Source organism: Trichosurus vulpecula, chromosome 5 (assembly GCF_011100635.1).
Source record: "Trichosurus vulpecula isolate mTriVul1 chromosome 5, mTriVul1.pri, whole genome shotgun sequence".
Classification (NCBI taxonomy): Eukaryota; Metazoa; Chordata; class Mammalia; order Diprotodontia; family Phalangeridae; genus Trichosurus; species Trichosurus vulpecula.
In genome coordinates, this window is record NC_050577.1 from 70,686,879 (window position 1) to 70,706,948 (window position 20,070).

The window sequence follows — 20,070 nt, forward strand, 5'->3', positions numbered from 1 at the left end:
TGTTGTATAACATTAATAGCACAGTGTAAATCTTAACATTCAAATCAGTAAATTTTTATTTAAAAACCTATTAGTGCTATGTAGTAGTAGGCATAGGGATTACAAAGATGATAAAACAAAAATTTGTATTAATACTTTATGTTTAAAAGTTGAATTCTTAGATCTTAAAATGTTATACCTCTCAGGTCCAGCTCTCTTAGTAGTGTCAAACAAGGTAGTTTGTATGACTGTACTTATATGTCTGTGTATGTTAGATTTCCGTTTTGTAGTAGAAGCCACTGTTTCTTTACTGAACTTGGTTGAAATAAGTGGTCATCATTAAAAGAGTTTTAGTGGACCTTGTGACAAAAGGCTGAGTTACCTTTACAGTTTGTTCGCTGTACCTCGTAGACTTTGTTTCAGAAGAAAAGCTCTATTCAGTGCCTTGTATGAAAGAAAGACTATGCCCTCCTTACACACAGGGCTTGTGGGAAACTTCTTTCCAATTTGTGCAGTTTAACTTGTTCAGGCCTATTTGGAACATACGTAGATTGGGCTTGGAGCCGTTGTGAATTCAGCCTATTTTTTAAGTGTTTTTGCTGATTCAAGGAATTCGCAAAATCAGGAATAAAATATGCAAATATTTTTTAGAGTTCATCTTAACAAAGAGGTACAAACACTCCAGTTTCAAACCTTATTTAAATACTCTATAAAAGGCTGTCTAATAATTGATGCATTTAATAAAATGAAAAAAACAAATATTTAAAGATAGTTATTTATATTGTAGTATTTGGTGAGAAGGGGGAACATTTTAAAGTGTAAGAAGTAAGGAATATTCAGTCTTGAAAACAATTTTTTGGATTTGTTAAGTACCTCCTATGTACCAGATGTTGCTGAGGATAGAAAGTTGCTAATAAAAGCCTTTCCCTGCCCTTAAAGAGCTGCTGGGGGACGGGGGTGATCATTCATTATCTTTGATCATCTTTTCCATATCATTCATGTTTCCAGCCCTTCTTTTTGGCTTGGTCACTTATAGACATACTTAAAATATTCGAGTTGTCAATGTTGCTAGATAATGAAGAAGGCATTGGAATGGATTAAAGGAGAATTTTGTGTTGATAGTTTCCTCTTCATGATATATAATGTAAGAATATCAGTAAAACTGGCTTAATACAAATTGAAACACGATATGCGTATCAGAAGTTCTTTGATACCAAAAGATGGACTTAGAAGGCTGTAACCCCTGGTAACATCCTCAGTATGCTTTTAGCACCTTAGATCATGTGTCTCTACAGGAGAGAGGATGTTGTGTGTGGCTTATCAAGGAGGCCACTTGGCCTGGAATGCACCATGTGTGAGGGGCGGTAGTGTGTGATCTTCCTGAGAAGGTGGGCTGGAGCTGCATTGTGAATGGCTCTTGATAACCAGCAGAGGAGTTTCTTGTTTTTGGAGCAACAGCAGCAGGATCCCTGGAGCCTCCTAAACAGCAGAAAGAAGCTATCACACCTGTGCCCTGAGGATATCATTTGGCCAGCTTGATAGAGGGCAGGTTGGAGAAGAGAAAGGCTGGGGAGAGATGAATTAGAAGGCTATTGCAGGAGTTGACGAGAGCCTGAGTGCAAGTGGTGTCTGTGTGACCAAACGGAATTGGGGGAAATGGGACAGAATAGTGGGTAACCAGTCAGGAAGTATTCAACAAGCACCAGCTTGCATGCTCAGCCATTGTGCTCGGCGCTAGGGGACAGACAGAAAAGGGAGACAGTCCCTGTCCTCAGGAAGTATGAACCTCGAAGGTGGGAAAGATGGTGCTGCCCCCAACAAATAGAGGGAAGCTAGCAGGGCTGGGCATGGTGAAGAATAAGAGTTCTGATTTATATATGTGGAGTTGGAGTTGGAGATCTGGGAGTCTTCTCTGAGAGCTGCCTGTCAGTAACAGTTATGACATCTGATCCTCCTTCTGGATGATAACCGTTCAAAAACTTGAAAACACAGGCATCTACCTTCAGTTTTTACTTGAGACTAAACATCCTCAGTCCCTTCAACTGCTCGTTATATGTCATGATCTCGAGAGTCCCTTCATCGTCTTGTCACTCTGCAAATATTCTTCCTAGAATTTGGTGCCCAGAGCTCTAGACAACACCAAATATGGTCTGATGAGGGTAGAGTACAGGCACACCGTGACCTCCACAGTCCTCCTGGTCATTATTTTTCTATTAATGCATTGGAAAACAGCATTATCTGTTTTGGCTATTGACTCATATTAAGCTCATGGTTCACAGAAGCCCCCAGGTGGTGTTCACATTTCTGTATCACACTTCCCTCCTCCCCCCCCACATCTTGTACTTAGGAAGTTGCCATTTTTGTTTTTTAACTCAAGTAGAATGCTACATTTGTGACTATTAAATTTTATCTTATAGTCATTGGGGATATTGATTCTGCCATCTTTCTTTTGTGTACCTACAAAGTTGTTAAAGGTACAGACAGCACGCTTACCCAAGCCATTTGTCAACATGTTTAGTAGCCCAGGGCCAAGAACAGACCCTTCTTCCAAATTGACATTGAACCACTTACCTAGTTCTGAATCCACCTAGTTATGCCCTCATCTAGGCTAGATCTCGTAATCTTTGCCACAATAATAATTTGAATGAATGAAAGAGCATTCGTAAGTGCTTACTGTGTGCCAAGCATTGTGCTAAGTGCTAGGGCTGCAAACAGAAAAACGAGACAATCCATGCTCTAAAGAAACTCACTCCCTAATTGATGGAGACAATGCATAGAAGAGAGCTCAGATTCAGGGGGATGCTGAGGCTCTGGGGCCCATGTGGTTTATCACTATGGCAGAGGACAGTATCCAGGGGTCTGGAGGATTTAGCAGCAGTCCAGACAATCAAGCACAGAGGGATTTAGGAAGCAGCGATTGTGCAAATGACCAGGCCTCATGCCCCTCCATCTCACTATAAGAATCAGAGTCCTTGGTTTGCATCTCATCCAAGAGAGACTTCTTAAAACACTTTGATTTAAACTAGATAAACTATTTTTTGAGCATTCTTCTGAAGTTCCAGTCTAATGATAATGTCAGAAAAGGAAATAAGGTTAGTCTGTTACATAACTTATCCTTGATAAAGCCACACAGGCTCTTGGTAATCTATTTCTCTTTTTCTAGATGCATCCTAGCCATCCCTTTAATAATACAGTATAAAAATTCACCAAGAATCAAAGCCAATTTCACTGCTCTATTGTTTCTGGATTACTTTCTGTTAACTTTTTTGAAAATTGAGTCAATATTTGTCCTTTTCAGTCCTGGAGCATTATCTCTTCTTTGCCATAATCTTTCAAAGATCAATGACAGTGATCCAGCAGTCACAGAGAGAAAAAAATAAAGGAAAATAAGGGTTGTACTGTGGCCCTGCAGAAAGTTGCAGGTGTTCTTGAAACCCCAACCCCTTTTTTTCTATAGGTGTTTAGAACATATAAAATATATGTAACTGTACCACTAATCTTATAGGAGTTGTTGTGAAATGAGAATTAAATGAGATCTATGAGAATGCTTTGGCACACTGTACGTACATACATACATACATATACATGTATACATACACACATACACACTTGTGACTTCCCCTCTATGCTCACAGAGTTGGTCTCCCAGACCATGGCTATCATAAGTTCAAAGTATCTTCTAGGTCTCTACTCCTAAAATCTATAGTTTATGAGCCCCCACTGGTAAGAGCCCTATAAGCTCTCCACTGTGAGAATCACAGGGAACATATGGCTAAAGCACCTTGACTCTCAGGTGCTGCCAAGCCAGCTGGATGTCTTCTCATGTTATCTTTATGCTGCCCTTCACAAGGTACATTGCTCTTTTGGACCCCTTGGTCTATTACTGGGTGGAGCACCTGGTCCCAATACTTGGCAGCGGTGACTGTGATAGATTTGTGTCCATCTTCTAGTACTGCCGGCCTAGGATACTGATTTGCATTTTTCCAGAAAGAGCTGAGATTCCTTACCTTGAAATCAGCAGTCCCCTTACCACTCTGTTCCCTCTGTCTTAGCTCTGAGGCCTATAGTTTGGCAAGCAAGCCAAATCCTGGGCCCAGGTACCAGACTTTCTCTCTCCTCATTAACAGTTTGACTCACCTCCAAAGCTGGCCCCTGTTAGGCACTCCTGCCACAAAATGCCATTGCCAAAGAGGAAAGGGGCAGTCCCTTCCTCCTGTTCACCAGCTCTGTAATCTTCACGGGGCTCAGGCCAGTGGCTAGTGGTCCTGAAAAAAATAGATATTTTCAGTCCTTGTGGTAATTTCAGCAGTGCTTCCCAGAGGAGAAACAGACCACTTCCTGAAAGATGATGCATCTGGAAGTATTAAGGAAGCCTAAGCCATGACCAGCAGGCCCAGGAGATAAGGACTTTGTGGTCTCTCAGACAGGAAAGAAACTTCACCTAGACCCTCTTAACTCTAGTACCTTTCACCTGAGATTGTCTGTGATTTGCCCTGTGTGTATCCTGTTTGTTACCCAGTTACTTATGTCTTGTCTTCTCCATTAGATTGTAAGGTACCTGAGGTCAGGCCTTTCTCTGTGCCTCAGCACTTAGCACCATGCCTGGCATATAGTAGGCATTTAATAAAGGCTCATCAACTTCACTTGACAGTACAATTTCTGAGATTTCCAGCAATCACCCAAAGTTGTATATATAATGGGTTATTGTTTCTGTATTAACTGAAATTTATGAGTCTTATATTTAAGCATTTTCTGTGGTGGAAGAAATAAACCCTTGTCCTATACCCATGTTGTACACTGGGTGCCTTTGATAGAAGTCTGCTACCTGCTTTTTGGAGAAAGCTTAAACATGAGATATATGTAAATTTTGACTTAGATTTGCAGGATTTTGTGTCATATACCACTTCTTAGAATAATGTCTTTAAATGAATACATTAAGGTATAGAATTACAAAGGAAACCAATTATGTTGAAATAAAGATGTAATTTTCTCATTCAAGTTCACAGATCCCTTGAATTCTACCTATGACCCCCTTGGGAGTTTTGTGGACCCCAGATTAATAGCCCCTGTCTTGGTGATTTCTCAAGTTCCTACTAGCTGGGGGCAGTGAACCAGAGAGAAATCTAACCTCCCCTACCTTTGGGGGTAATGGTAAGTCTTCTTAGGATGAATCCTATTCATGTGAGTCCAGGCCTCTTGAAGGGTAAGGAGGCATTTGGCCTGTGTATCATACTGTAATATACTATTACTATCCATACCACCCCCTCCTTTTAAGAGGAATTTAGAAGAATTAGGTTTTAGAAAGAAATTTATTTTGTTCCAGCCCTAGACTTTGAATACTGAGGGTTATGGTCAATAGACTTTATGTGGGCTGGGAGGGACAGGCATCTATAAGAGGTCATGCTGGAGCTCACTATACTGCCTTAAGTGAGGATAAACGGTTTCTATTCCTTCAAGATAACTCAGGTACATCCTCTTCTTGGAAGCCTGTTCTGGTCCTCCCCACCCCCACCCCCAACAAGTTGTTAGTATTCTCTCCCTCCTTAGATTTTTCTTAAACTGTACTTACTCATACACTTGTTAAATGTGTCCAGTAGAATGTGACCCCTTGAGAGCAAGGAGGTCTGTCACAGAGCCTAACACTCACAGTGCAGGTGCTTTGTAAGTGTTAGTTTAATTGGAGAAAAAACAGCTTAAGGTCTGCGGCAAAGTCTTCCTCTAGTTCCTTAGTAGTCATAAACAGTTTCTGCTTCATCAGAAACTTAAAACGCTATTGATAAAACTGCAAGAGATGACACATTTTGGCATGGCCATTAAAATTGACTGATTTTTAATTTATTTTAAACATAAACTGTGTAGATATAAATTTAGGAGGTATGAGGAACAGACAATCTTCTGTTCTTTTCTCTAGCATGTTAAGTCTCTCAAGACAAGGACTTTTTCTTGTTGTAGAATGGAAAATAAACTAGAATGAGAAAAGAAGATAATTGATTACATAGACTCAACTTTTCCTTTATGGTTTTTGCAGTTGGTTTTCATTGTGAATTATAATATTAAAAGCACCTTCAATTGTGCAGATCGTTAAAGGGCTCATTTCTCTTCTTGGCAGCTCAATCACATTTTTATTAATTGTCAGTTGTCATTTGAAAGGTTCTGTTTCATGATTGACTGCATGACTAGTCATGGATACAGACAAGAGTTTTCTTGCCTTTTTTTCTTTCATGTGACCTATGACTGAGTGCCCCAAGCTATGATTTTATATGGACCAGGTTCAGTCTTGGGGCTTCTTAAAAGGTCTTACCTCTGGGGTATTTTGCCTCTACCTAGAGTTTCCTTAGATGACCACAAAATATAGTTTGTAAACTCCAGGTCCCATGTGAGCACTCAAGGTATGATCTAAAATTGTCTAGCACGATACGACATGATGAACTAGCAGGTCGAATACTGGTCTTAGAATTGTGATGACCCAGGGTCGAATCCCACTTCTGACTCTTACGAGCTGTGTGATCACGGTCGAGTCATTAAACTTTCCTAAAGCTTCATTTACTTGTCTGTCCAGTAGAACAAGAATATCCATGGTATCGACCCCACAAAATTGTTGTGAAGCTCAAATAAAATAACGTATGTAAAGAAAAAGGTCTTTGCTACTGCTAGAAAGGCGTATTCCAAACAGTCAGACTTTTACCACAGGGACTTGCTTGCAGGCCCAGCCTGAGGCTTAGTCTCTACATGTTAGGGAAATAAATTTGGGTCTGCTAGAGAAACAATCCGCTTCCCATTGGATATGCATTGGCTGAATAACCCACCATTGTAATGGAGGGCAAAGTTCACATTTTATACCCTGGGTCACATCTTAGTCTCTTGTTGCTCCTGCAGCTTCAGTTCTCTAGTCCAGGTTTTCAAAAACTTTTTCCCTGTCCTAAGTGGAAAAATAACCATTCACCTTAAAGGAGTACTTAGGCCCTGGGAATGCCCATTAACTCCACCTTGAGAGGACTGAGGATTTGCCTGCCCTTTCCATAGGGAGAAGCTATCAAATGCTCACCCCTCTAGAACCTCACCAAGTTTATCAGACTTCTTTTGAGGAATCTTTTGTACTCAAATGCTATGTTTCAGTCTGGTGTTTCCCTTCCTACTTGAAGCAGATACAAAAAATGTACTTTTCAAGTCCTCAATTTCAGAGGAATTTAACCCTCATGATACTTAGATGTTTGCTTGTAATATAACCATATGATACAAACAAAAGTACAAGAAAATTGTTCGAGTAAAAGTATATCTTCCTTTGCCTTAAAAAACCCTCTCAATTCTCTGGTATACTGAAGTTTGAGGCTTTATCAGATATTGGATGGGCTTTAGAGCTGGAAAGGACCTCAGAAATCACATACTTTTCAGATAAAGACACTGAGGCCCAGAGAGATAATGTGATTGGCTTAGGTTCACATAGGTAAAAGTAGCAGGAATGTGTTTTGAACCCAGGTCTTCGATTCCAGTGTTCTTTCATGGAGCATACAGAAGGGAGGGAGGAAGAGAATAGCAACCTTTCAAGTGAACAGCCATTCACCCTGTTTAGGGAGCTTTACCAATATTAAAATGGGTTACTTTATGTAATCACCTTGATAGAGAGTATAACCTTATAAGGCAGTGTAATGATGGCACAGAAAAAGACATGAAGGAGAAGAATGAACGTGAGCTTGTCCTATTTTACCCTGAAGGCTCAATGGCTTTAGTAAAGTATTGTGATACATATAATAAAGAAACACTACTACCAGCCTTCAGAAGGTCGGATAATGTGATGTCTGTTATTATGTGGCATTCCCATATAAGTTTAAAATAATGTTTTGGAGAAACTGGGAACTACACTTCTAAGGTTCCTTTAAGCTCTAAAACAGTGATCCCGTGAACATACCAAAGAATACTGCCAGGGTAGCACCTTGTTTGTGGCATACCTTACCAGCTTGGACCGTTGGCTTCAATGAAACATGCTGCACTGTCTGAGCTGGGCAAATCAGGCTTATTTAGCAGGGGAAAGCTGCCAGCGCAATGCTTAGTGATTCATCAGAAGGGTCTTGGTTGTCTCTTAGGCCTCATCTTTGGACCTTTTGTTACCGCACAAACCTTGTCTGAAGTCTAGAAGCTAGTTCTTAGTAAGCAGAATGTTACAGAACTAGTCTGTAGACTACTGAGAGAGCTGGAGAGAATTCCAAACAGGTGACTCTAGGAAAGGATCTAAAATAAGGACAAATTACAGGGACCCCTTTGTATAGTTAGGAAAGCTTCCAAAAGAGAATAAACTGTCTCTTTTTAGGCCCACCTCATAGCACAGGATGGTAAAACTTGAAGGTCATTATAGTTCAAGGCTTCTTAATATGGTGTTCATGAACTTGAGGATTTCTGTTTGTTTTGTTTTTACATTTTGATAATTGTATTTTAGGGGCAGCTAAATGATGCAGTGGGGATAGAGTGCCAGGCCTGGAGTAAGGAAGACTTAATCTTCCTGAATACAGATCCAGCCTCAGATACTTACTAGCTGTGTGACCTTGGGGAAGTCACTTAACCCTGTTTGCTTCCATCTGTAAAATGGGCTGGAGAAGGAATGTCATTCTCCCTATTATCTTTCCCAAGAAAACCCCCAATGGAGTCACAAAGTGTCAGATGTGACTAAAAACGACTGAATGACAATAACTATTTCAATATGATTGGTTTTCTTTGTAATCTTAAGCATTTTACATGTTTAAAAACACTGTTCAGAGAAGGGGGCCTGTGGGCTTCACTAAACTTCCACAGTGGTCTGTGACACAGAGAAGGTTCAGATCTAGTTCAGCCCCCTCATTCTACAGGTACACAGAAACTCTGTAACATAGCACGTGGGTAGCAGACCTGTGGCTCTCACTGTCAGTGGTGATGCCATTGTTCTGGGCCGCCCTTGCTAGAGGCACCTTCAATTCCAGAGTAGAAGAACCTCTTCGGTAGAACAGATCGATGCCAATCTTAATAGCTAGACACGTCTGAGATAAAAGCAAAGGTAGAATCAAGGACACGGCCAGTTTAGAGAAGGGACGCATAGAATCATAGAGGTTTAAGGGATCTGTAACAACAGCGCTACTTGCCGCTGCTGTGGCTGTGTAAGACCAACACCACCAGTACACAGGAGGGCTGCTAGCACAAGTTCTTTGATCTCTTTCCTAAGGAAAGCAATTTTAAGGGGTTTACAATCTCACTTTAATTAAAAATACATATATCATTCACTGAGGGAAAAAAGTCAGTACCTTGAACTTCAGAGAAGACACTAACAGGAATTACAAACAGGCATTATGAGCAGAGAGAATAACAGAAGCCAACAGAGAGGCTTCTGTCTAACCAAATCACAATACAAAGTTAGCAGAGAGAGAAGCACCAACATCTAGGTTTTTCAAAGCAGGGGGTGGGGGCGCCTCCTTGACAACTACCCAGAGTCTCCACGGCAACAGTCTTCCAATGAGTGTACCCTTAACAAAATGCTGACCTCAGAGTACATATACACTTCTTCAGGGTCAGAGGGCATCACTACCATGTGACTCAAACTCATGAGACTTAGGCTTTCTTGTGGCTTAAGCAGGTCATCAAAGATTCCTGATTGAATCAAAGACTCTTGATTGAAACGAAGGCAAGACTCAATCAAAGGCACTCAATTGACGTGCTGAGAAGCACTCAAACAAAAAACAGCAAAAAGTCCCACCCTGCTTGGCATTACAGGATCACAGAGTATGTTTATATTTGGTACAATCCCCTTATTTTACACATGAAAAAAGGACACCCAAAGGGGGTGAGATGATTTGCTCAGGATCGGATGGCTAACTGCTAACCCAGTGGTTATATGCCATTATGTTATAGATTATATCCCATTATTCTGTACTGCCTTGTATCATCTAGACCTCAAGAATGATTGGGGCTTTGAATCAAAACAGGTTCTATAGATTTTAAAAAGGCTTTTTGAATTTGTAAATGAGAATCTATATGAAGTTAGGTTTAATGTACTGAGTCTCATAGGAAATTGTTTCACATTTGTCTTATGTAGTTCAGTGACTTAGACACCAGTCTACAAGGAATTGACCATAGAAACTAAGTTAAAGACATGAAAAATTAAAATTTGCCCCAATGATAAAGATTTTAAGTTCATTTCTTCCCTAGTTACTATAATTTGTATTGAAGGAGAGAGGAAAAACACATAATAACAAATGTGTAGGAAAAGGGATTAGTTTAATAGGGACCTACTACCCTTTTGAAAAAAGCAAATAATTTATTCCTACCCTTATCCAAAGGAGAATTAATCTCTATTAATAATGTAGGCAACCAAACATCATTAATGGATGTGAGTAAAGTATGACTCTGCTCTGTGTTGATTAAATAACCAGCACTACTTTCCTGAGGCATCTGTAGAAAGAAATCTTGATGTCATTCTCAGAAGGAGAGATAGTGTTTCTGGAATCATTTTAAGGTGGTTATCAAGTAATCCAACGAGACAAAAAAAAAAAAAACAACACCTCAGAAAAGAAGGTGACAATCGAGATTTGCCACAGTTAGTTTTTTGGTTGAATAATGCCAAAGGAGGAGCAACACACAGATTATTAATATATTGAGATGTCTACAAAATGTTTTTTAGTTACTTTGAAATTTTAATTTTCTTGTCTTGACATGATTTATAGAATTCGTGTGTGTATGTTTTTAGTCAAGGTAATTTGAAGTTCCATTTTTCAGAATTTGTTTTCAGTAGATTTGCTGAATAGTGAAGATTTTTAAAAATTTAGTAGCCTTTGATTTCACTGTTTGGAGTTCCCTGATGGATGTGTTAGGGTAAGAAATGGCGAGTTCATTGCTCAACTGAATAATTCACAAGGCACAAAAGGCGCTTTTTCTTTATTCCCAATTCCTTTCTCCCCATTATATTCACCTTCTCCCTTTTAAAAAGCTCCTTTATAGCCGGAGAGTAACGTTGTGTGAATGTGTAGGCGCCTGGGCACAGTCTTGGCCCCTGTGTCAACTGAGCCGGGGAGGGGGAAGGGTGAGGGAGGTTGTAGGAAAGAGAGACGCCAACTTTAAATGGGTCTTCTTCAGGAAAAGCTTCAAAAGGAATACACCATATCCAGATACTGCTTCTGCGTTGTTGGGCAGAACCCTCCTGGCAGGGTTTTACTATAAATTTTGATAATAGAAAAGAATTCCTTCTTGATGCAACAGACTTCCCATAGTCTGGCTGAAGCAGTGGTTTTTAAAACGCAGTGAAAACTGTTAAGCTGTAATTCATTTTTAGAAACCTATCTAAATGACATTGGTACTAGCTTCTAAAAAAAACCTTATTTTTTCATATCTTAATATTTTAAGTAACTTGAAATTTATTTTGTTTTGTTCTTAATTAAGGAGATTGTTTTTAAGTATCTCAGTAGATTTCACGATGGATGTTCTTAGTCCATCTAGTATTACATCTGTGACAGTAGCACCAAAGGTTCTTTTATTAGAGACCATGATTGCCCCCAGTAAGTAAACTTCCTCTTCTGTTTTCCTTAACCATTTACAAACTTGTCATCTGAGAATTTAACCTCTTCTTGAGTTTTAATGCTATCTCAGGATAACAAATTCTAGGCTTATTATTTATCTGTTGTGTGAAAGAGGACAATAAACTCTTATCTAAGAGTCTTTAAAAGCTTGTCACCTCACTTCCTCAATATAGACCCAATCCCTAATTAATCCTGTGCATATTCTGACTCCAGTATCTTTCATTCCACTGAAACTATTCTCTCATCTTATCCCCACATTCAGTGGCTTTTTCTATCCTTAACTATTTGTAACATTTGACTCTGTTAATCACTGTTTTTTTAAAATCCCTTGGCTTCTATGGCACAATACTCATGGTTTTCCTCCTCATTCACTGAACACTTCTGTTATAACTGAACACACCCCTTCAATTCAGTTCAGCAAACATACATAGTATGCTTATTGTTGAGCATAGTTGTTGAGGAAATCAAAATAAAGACAGCCTCTGCCCTCAAGAAGGTGACATTCTACTTGGGGGAAACAAGGAACACATAAATAAAATATGAAATCCATACAAAGTAATTTCAGGGAGAGGAAGGGGAAGCACTAACCACAGGAGGCCTCACGAAGGAGGTGGCATTTTGAGCCAGAGGCAAGAAGGGAGAGCATGAAATGCAAGGGGCTAACAGCATCTAGGAAGTCAGTTTTGCTTGAAAATAAAGGGGGGGAAGGACAGTGCCATGATATGATGTGAAATCAGTCTGAAAATAAAGGTTCCAGCTAGCACTTAGTATTTCATCCCAGAGGTTACAGGAAGCTACTGGAAGTCTTGAGCCAAGGAGTGATGTGGAACACTCGTACTTGAGGAGGACTCATTTGACTGATTTTTGGAAGATGGACTAGAAAAGGCATGGAGAGAAGAGCCTGCAAGGACTCTGGGGCCAGGAGAAAGTAAGGGAGTAACCTCTGGCAAAATGATAGATTCCCTTCTCACACCTTACTGCCTTCTACATCTTCTAAAATCAGTGATACTAGTTTCCTTGCTTTTCCCAGACTCCAGGCACTTGTTGTCTGCTGTCCCCCTGCCTAAATGCTCTTCCTTAACATTTCTGAGGCTCCCTGGATCTCCTGGCTTCCTTTAAGTCTCAGTTGAAAACCCCACCTTCTGCAAAACTGGAGGGCAGTAGTACCTTCCCTAGTAATAGGCAAGTTTAGAGGATGGGGCAGAATTTTTTTTTAAGAAAATGAGTTGTCTTTTGAAGAAAGGTCGACTGTGACAAGGGTGTAACTATAAGGGGGGGATTTGGTGCCAAAAGACCCGGCTCAACTCCTCACTATCTGTATAGTTTTGCCAAGTCCTGTAACCTCTGGTTTGATTCCTCTTTTTTGGCCTGGGGTGGGTGGGGAGGGAGGGAGGACAGAAAAAGGAGGCAAGAATAAGGAGTTGAACTAGATGAACTCCAATGTTCCATCCAATTCTGTTAGGAATTACTAGTAGAAAAGCTCCTGAGGGAGGAGCAGAGAGAGGACACAAGTAGAAGGATTAACTATGACCAAAAAAAGAGTAGAGCTCTGGGGGGCGAAGATAAGGTGGGATTTTGATGTGTAACTATGAGAGAAGAGAACTACACTTTTAAGTTCTTATTGAATTTTCTCAATAAAATAGAAGCCAGGACATCTAGGAAAGAAAGGGGAGGGTAGGAGGCACTTGAGGTTTGGGAGAGACAGGTTTCCTTTTCTCTAGACTAAATATCTCTAGTTACATCAAATGTTGATGTCAGGTGAATTTTGACTGTTGGAGTTAGAAGACATTTAACTTAGAGGGAACAGAGGATACAATGAGAGTTACACAGGAGTTGTAAGGAGAGTTGTTGTGGGTGGCCATTCACTTTAATTTGTGCAGCGAGTGGTGTTCAACAGATTTAAGTCACAGGTTTAATTCCCATGTGCATCAGCCACTCTCTGTGAGGCTGTTGCATTCCTAACCCCAGCCTGTCATCTTCTAAGTGCCTTCTCTTAGTCACAAGAAAGACCAAGGAAGACCTTGAGATGGAACAAATAATATATCACCACTATTGAGGGGGAAAAACAACCTCAAAATGCCTCCTTTAACTATCTTTGAAGTACATCTTAAGGAAGGAACCTGATTAATCAGTTGTGAATCTCCTCAGAACAAGAGGAAACAAAATTAGGTTAAAATTGAAAATAATATGCTAACCATAAGAAGAACTGCACCATGAGGATGATTAAACACTGGAGCAGGCTTCTGTGGAGTTTTTTTTTTTTTCATATACATGCTAGGTGGTACTTTTTTATAGATGATTTAACCCATGCCTAGACTGAGAGGAGAACTGAAATCAGAGTGGGTAGAGTTAGAAGGTACCTTGGAGGTTATCTGTGACAGCTGATCTGGCCTCTGTGAGCAGGCCTCCCCTGAGGAGGACCTCACTCTCCTCCAAGCTAGCCAGTTTCTTTTGGAGCATCCCTAATTGTTAGGTAGTTTTTCCTTTTAGTGAATGAAAATCAGCCTCTTGTAGATTTCACTTGTTTCTTTCTTCCAGAGTAAAACAGAACAGGCCTAATCCTTTCAGATGTTTAAAAACAGCATTCGTGATTCCCCCTTTTTTGTAATTTTGCCAATTAAACATTATTAATAGCTTCAGTCAGTCCTCTATGGCCTAACTTTTAGTCTCTGTGTAATCCTAGGTGCCTCCTTCTGGCTTGTTCCAGTTTTGACGGTGTCCCTTATAAAATATGACATCTAGACCTAGACTCCATATATCAGATATGGTCTGACAAGTATGAAATGTAGCTAGACCATCACCACCTTTGTCTGGGCCATTATACTTGTATTCGTGTAACCCAGAATTTACGTGGACATTTTTGACTGCTGACTCCTGTTACATGTGTAGCTGACAAAAACCACTAAGTGCTTTTCATATGTGTGTGTGTATTTATGTATCTGTGTGTCTGTAGGACAATTTAAATATATACATATACAAACACACCCATGTGTGTATGTGTGCCCTTTTCCTCCTTTCTTTGTGTAGATTCACTTTTCCGTTTATCTCTGTTAGTTCATTTTAAGTTCTGTGCACTCTCTCAGTTGTACCTGTCAGGATCTTTGGGGTCACAATCTAGCAGTGTGGCTTGTGATTGCTCAAGAGGAAAGAATTCTTAAACAGAAACTTTTCTAGACCACCCACTAGGTGCCAGACACTGCTCAACTCTCTACAGATGTTATTTCTCTTAATCCTTGCAGCAGTTGAGGAAACTGAGTGACTTGCTCAAGTTACACAGCTGACAGGTATCTGAGGTCAGATTTGAACTCAGGTCTCCCTGACTCCAGTTCAGTACTTTTGTTTGCTGTGACACCCAAATATTTGGAAGTTTCCTCCACCCAAACGGGTTCAGTGACATTGCCGTAGCTAATAAGGGTCAGAGGCAAAATGTGAACGTAGGTTTTCCCAACTGCAAGTCTAGGGCTCTATGTGCTGTCATCAATTTCCACTTTCCCCAGAAACTCTTGACCAGATATATTTACGTTCTACTTATTTGGAAATCATACTTAAGGAAACTTTTGCCATTTGGGACAGAGCTAAGAATTTAGAAGAAAGTAAAAGGAGCCCATTAAATTTGGAAAATGAGCATACTAGGAGCATAGGGATAATATGTAAAAAAAAAAGTGTAATTGATACGAGCCTAGGGTAGTAATAACCATCCTACTCTGTTGTATTACAGAACATTGTTTCACAGTCAGTGATCGGACTGATAACCAGTAAAGGTACTGAAATATATTGTTTTTATGTTTCCCTAAAATAATTAGAAAAAAAGTATTGGTGCTTTAGAAGGGATATTTCATTTACCTAGAAAATGCTTTTATAGGACAACACATTTCTTTATCGTGACTAAAAATGAGATGTTACAGTACTTTTATTCTGACTGAAGAAATTATGTATTATGAGTCTCTAGGAAGAAAGTAAGAAAAAGTTAAAGTTTGTGTCTTATTTTTTTTCCTGACAGTGTTTTCAAACTTCTCAGTAGAAAAAATGGGCATCATTCAGTTTTTGTCATTTAAGAGAAACTTTTATTTTTACTTAGACTACTCCATAATTAAGCCCCATTTTGTGTAAAAATTGATCCCTTCAAACAATCCTCTTGATTAGTTTGCATGATTGTTTCTGTGTTCAGATATAAAAAGGGGGAATGTGATTTGCAGAATCTTCTAAAGGGTGAATTAGCTATATTTCAGTGACATCTTTATAAAATAGAAACCCCTCTTTCCGCCATCTTGCAGCGCTGCCACCATGGTGCTCATGAACGTCCTGGCAGATGCTCTCAAAAGCATCAACAACGCAGAAAAGCGAGGAAAACGCCAGGTTCTCATCAGGCCGTGCTCCAAAGTAATCGTCCGGTTCTTAACTGTGATGATGCAGCATGGTTATATTGGCGAATTTGAGATCATTGATGATCACAGAGCAGGGAAAATTGTTGTGAACCTCACGGGCAGATTAAACAAGTGTGGTGTAATCAGCCCCAGATTTGATGTTCAATTGAAAGATCTGGAAAAGTGGCAGAATAATCTCCTACCATCCCGTCAGTTTGGGTTTATTGTGCTTACAACCTCAGCTGGCATCATGGACCATGAGGAAGCAAGACGAAAACACACAGGAGGAAAAATCCTGGGATTCTTTTTCTAAGGGTGTAAAACAAACATACCAATAAAATGCTCCAATGGACAAAAAAAAAAAAATAGAAACCCACTCATATAGCTAGTCACTTTCCTTTTTAAAATTTTAGTCAAACTTTATCAACTTCAGCGCATATACTCAGACTTTTATCTTTTGATTTCTTTGCATGTATTAGATTTCATGAGCATTAACTAGGCAATTTAGTAGTATCTATTTCATACAAGTACAACCAGAACTAAAAAAATCCGAATACCTCTTTCTTAGTTGTTAGTTTGTGTCTTTCTTTGGCTATTCTTGGACTTTTCTTTTCATCATTGCTTTGCTTTCTTTTGAAAAACAGTACCCTGTTAATTCTTTGTACCTCACCTGTCTCTTTTGTCATTTTTTAAATGATGGTGATGAAGTAAATAGATGACTACAGTCTTGGCTGTTATAGTTTAGAATTGTTGCTGTGCAAAGGGTCACACATGTTGAATTACCTACTGCCAAGATGACTATTGTATGAGGCCCTGTTTAAAATGGTATGGCTGTGCTTTGGCACCTCTGCTATTAAGATTTCCTAAAAACCTACTCTGTGCAATGATCAAAGATTGAGCATCTATAAATCCCGTGTTGAGATTGTATATGATATGAATATCTATATCTATAGATACATAGATAGAACCTCGTACCTTTTTGGTACTAAACAAGGTGGATTTTTCTTCCTGGGCTAAAGACAAAAAGATATTGTATAGAAGGGAGGAGGTGGGGTGGAAGGGAGAGAGAGAATGAGAATGAATATTAGAACACTGGGAGAGGGAAGTCCTCATTAACATATCTCAATCTTTCTACTACCAGAAACTCATCTTCAGTTTTGAATGACAGACAGTTAATAGATAAGACAATTTATATCAACTATTTTGAAAACAAAACCACTATGATAAAGTGACAATTTATTCTACAAGCTTTAGATAGATTTCAAATGTACGTTTAAATTTGGATGTGACTAACTTAATTTTTAAAAGAAATTTTATTATATTTTCTTTCTACAGGACCCACATTTCCTCATCTAGGTAATGCATAATTTCTCTTTTCCTTCCAGACAGCCATTTCCTGTAACAAAGAATGAAAAAAGAAAAAAAATGAACAAAATTAACCAACACATTGAAAAAAGTCTGATATCTGCTAATGTTCTACAATCATAGTATGCCTCCTTTGTAAAAAAAAAAAAGGGAGAGAGGTAACTTTACTTCTTTGGGGCCAGTCTTGGTCAGTATAATTTACTGCACTCAGTTTCAGTTATTTTGTTGTATTCTTAATATTGCTATTGTCATATATATTGTTTTCTTGATTATACTAATTTTATTTTTGCATCAATTCCTATATATCTGCTGCTTTTCTTTTTTTCCCAGCGCAGTAATGTAGTGTCCCTTACATTCACTTACCCCAGTGTGTTGAACCGTTCCCAAAACAATGAGCATCTCTTGTCTTTTCCTGTTCTTTATTACCACCAAGTGCTACTCTCAATATGTAGGTGTATATGAAACCTTCGTTTTTATCATTTACCTCCTTGGAGCTCTATGAGTAGCAATAGAATCTCTGAGGTAAAGGTAAAGACTATAAACTTTGTAAGGAAATGATTTAATTCATTACAGGCCTAATTGATAGGATTTTTTTTTTCATTTTGGATTTTGGAATATTGAGGGTGTGTGTGTGTGTGTGTGTGTATGTGTTTGCCTTGCTGAATTAACAAGGCCATCAACATGTGAATGTATCCTGGTATTGACAAATAATAACACATATGGCTTTATTGAAATGAATGAATTATTAAAATATCTAGACAGAGTAAGAATTTAATGAATGATTTTTATTCATTCATTTTCCATGTAACCAAAACTTTAATACTTTCAGAGCCACGGTTTTTTTTTTTACAATTCCTGATGTGTTTTAGATTTTTATCACACCCTTCCATCTTAGAGTATACAGAACATAATTTAAAACTTTGTTGTTGAATCAGGGTTATCATTTACCGATCTTAATTATTGTATTGTGCCGTATAATATGGTGAAGGGTCATTTAGGCATATGAAGTTTACGCTAGGCACAACTCTTTATATACCAGGCACTGTGCTAAATGCTGGGGATACAAAGAAAGGAAAAAAATAGCCCCGTCTGTCCTCCGGGAGTTCACTGCTTAAAAGGTGAGACAAACATGCAAATCACTAGGTCCATATTGACCCCAGGCAATTCACTTAAGTTCTCTCCATGAGTCTCTTCATCTGTAAAATGAAGGAGATTGATTTCTAAGGTGTCTAAGGTCTTTTCTAGGTCTAAATCTATGGTCCACTGGTCAATTCTAATACCTGGTGAGTTGAGAAAGCACGTAGCCAAGTATGTAGGGGTTATGTAAGTAAACTAAGAGTAACTTGGCCCGGAGTGAAGGACAGAGAAACTCTCCAGAAGGAAAGCACATCTTTGTAGCTTTTAGTGCGTAAAGAATGAAATCAGTTTTGACTGGACAGACTTTTTTTCCCTTAAACTTTCTTTCTGGTTCTCAGCTATTTTTGTAAATCTAAGTTACTAGATAAATGGGCTTTGATTTATTTTGAACATTGTGAGCTACCTACATCAGAAGAATATTAGAAGATTATGAAATCCATATTATTATGATATCTTGAAAAACAGTGTGACAAGAGGGCATCCACATTACTTTGATCAGTCATGGCAATAAAATACATATCTAGGTCATTCTAAACCTTAGAACTTTGAAGAAAATATATAAATAAATTTTACCAAAATATAGAAAGATTAGGAATTGTAAATGATCTGTCCATCAAATCTAGCAGTCTTGAAATCTTGTCATTAATAATCCCCTAGGAAAACAGCCCAGTACATTGGCTTTCGAGTCAGATGACACTGATTCAAGTCTTGACTCTCCTGATCCCGCTCAGTCGTGACCGTGGGCAGCCACTTGGGCCGTCAGTGTCCTCATCTGTTCACCTGTAAGATGAACATGTAGGACTAACTGGCATCTAAAGACCTTTACAGCTCTCTGTATCAGTGATTCTAGGATCCTAAGGCTAAACCCTAAAAAGACTAAAGCTAAAGTACTATTTTTATGCCAAGGTAAGGGTTATGTAGAAGCCATACAGATAATACAGCAATTTTTAAAGCTATAAAATTGCCCTAAGACCTCTAAATTTATTATGTGTTTGCATGACTGTGTGCTATGAAAATTTATTTTACATTGCTATAATTAGGAATGATAAACTTAGAAATAGTATTCATTGGCCATCAATTAGCAATAGACACGTAGTTTCTAAATCACATATTTGACTTCAAGTATACATGAATGGTATGTATACATGGCAGGATGTTCAACTTTTGAAGAAGTAAAGGTAAGCCAAAGATCCTTGTTCCTGCCTCCTTTCTTATTATCACGGTCATTTTCAGTTTGTTCTCTCTGTCAAGTGCATTATTTACAAATATAGTTGTTTAGCAAGTATGGAAAAGAAGTGCTAATATAAGACGTGCATGCAGTGCTGTGAGCAGTGGGCACCCAAATCACTGTTGTTCCTACTTCTTGTTTAGTTCTGATCCTGAAAGTGTTTCTCTTCCACTCTGGCTGGGGTATTCTGATTCTGCTCCCATATTTATAATCAGGGACTCAAGTTACTGAAGAAAAATCATTTCATACAGAGTCTATTTATCAGGAATACCAACTGTGGGAGATTCTGGTAGAACTCATAAATTTAGTTGGCAAAAGTAACTGTTGCTATATTAGTTTCTTGCAAATATTATTTAGCCTCAGAGACAGCTCAAGGTTGGAAGTTAGCTATTTGATATTCTAGATTTTATGATAAGTCCAGGTGTATAAAACTTAATAGTAACTTAAGAGGTAGAAGGGAACCAGA

At 38.8% G+C, this 20,070-nt stretch overlaps 2 protein-coding genes across 3 annotated transcripts in view; both read left to right on the forward strand.

Annotated features, from left to right (window-relative positions):
• ZEB1 (zinc finger E-box binding homeobox 1) overlaps positions 1-20,070 on the forward strand; it is a 210,662-nt gene that overhangs the window by 24,450 nt on the left and 166,142 nt on the right. The gene's annotated exons all lie outside the window — the stretch shown is intronic.
• LOC118850198 (40S ribosomal protein S15a-like) lies at positions 15,792-16,233 on the forward strand. Its single transcript, XM_036759425.1, has one exon. The coding sequence runs from the start codon at positions 15,795-15,797 to the stop codon at positions 16,185-16,187; it is 393 nt and encodes a 130-aa protein (XP_036615320.1). The 5' UTR covers positions 15,792-15,794; the 3' UTR covers positions 16,188-16,233.

Excerpts from the sequence above, each read along its gene's own strand:
- LOC118850198 (XM_036759425.1), top strand. The coding sequence starts at position 15,795 with ATGGTGCTCATGAACGTCCTGGCAGATGCTCTCAAAAGCATCAACAAC.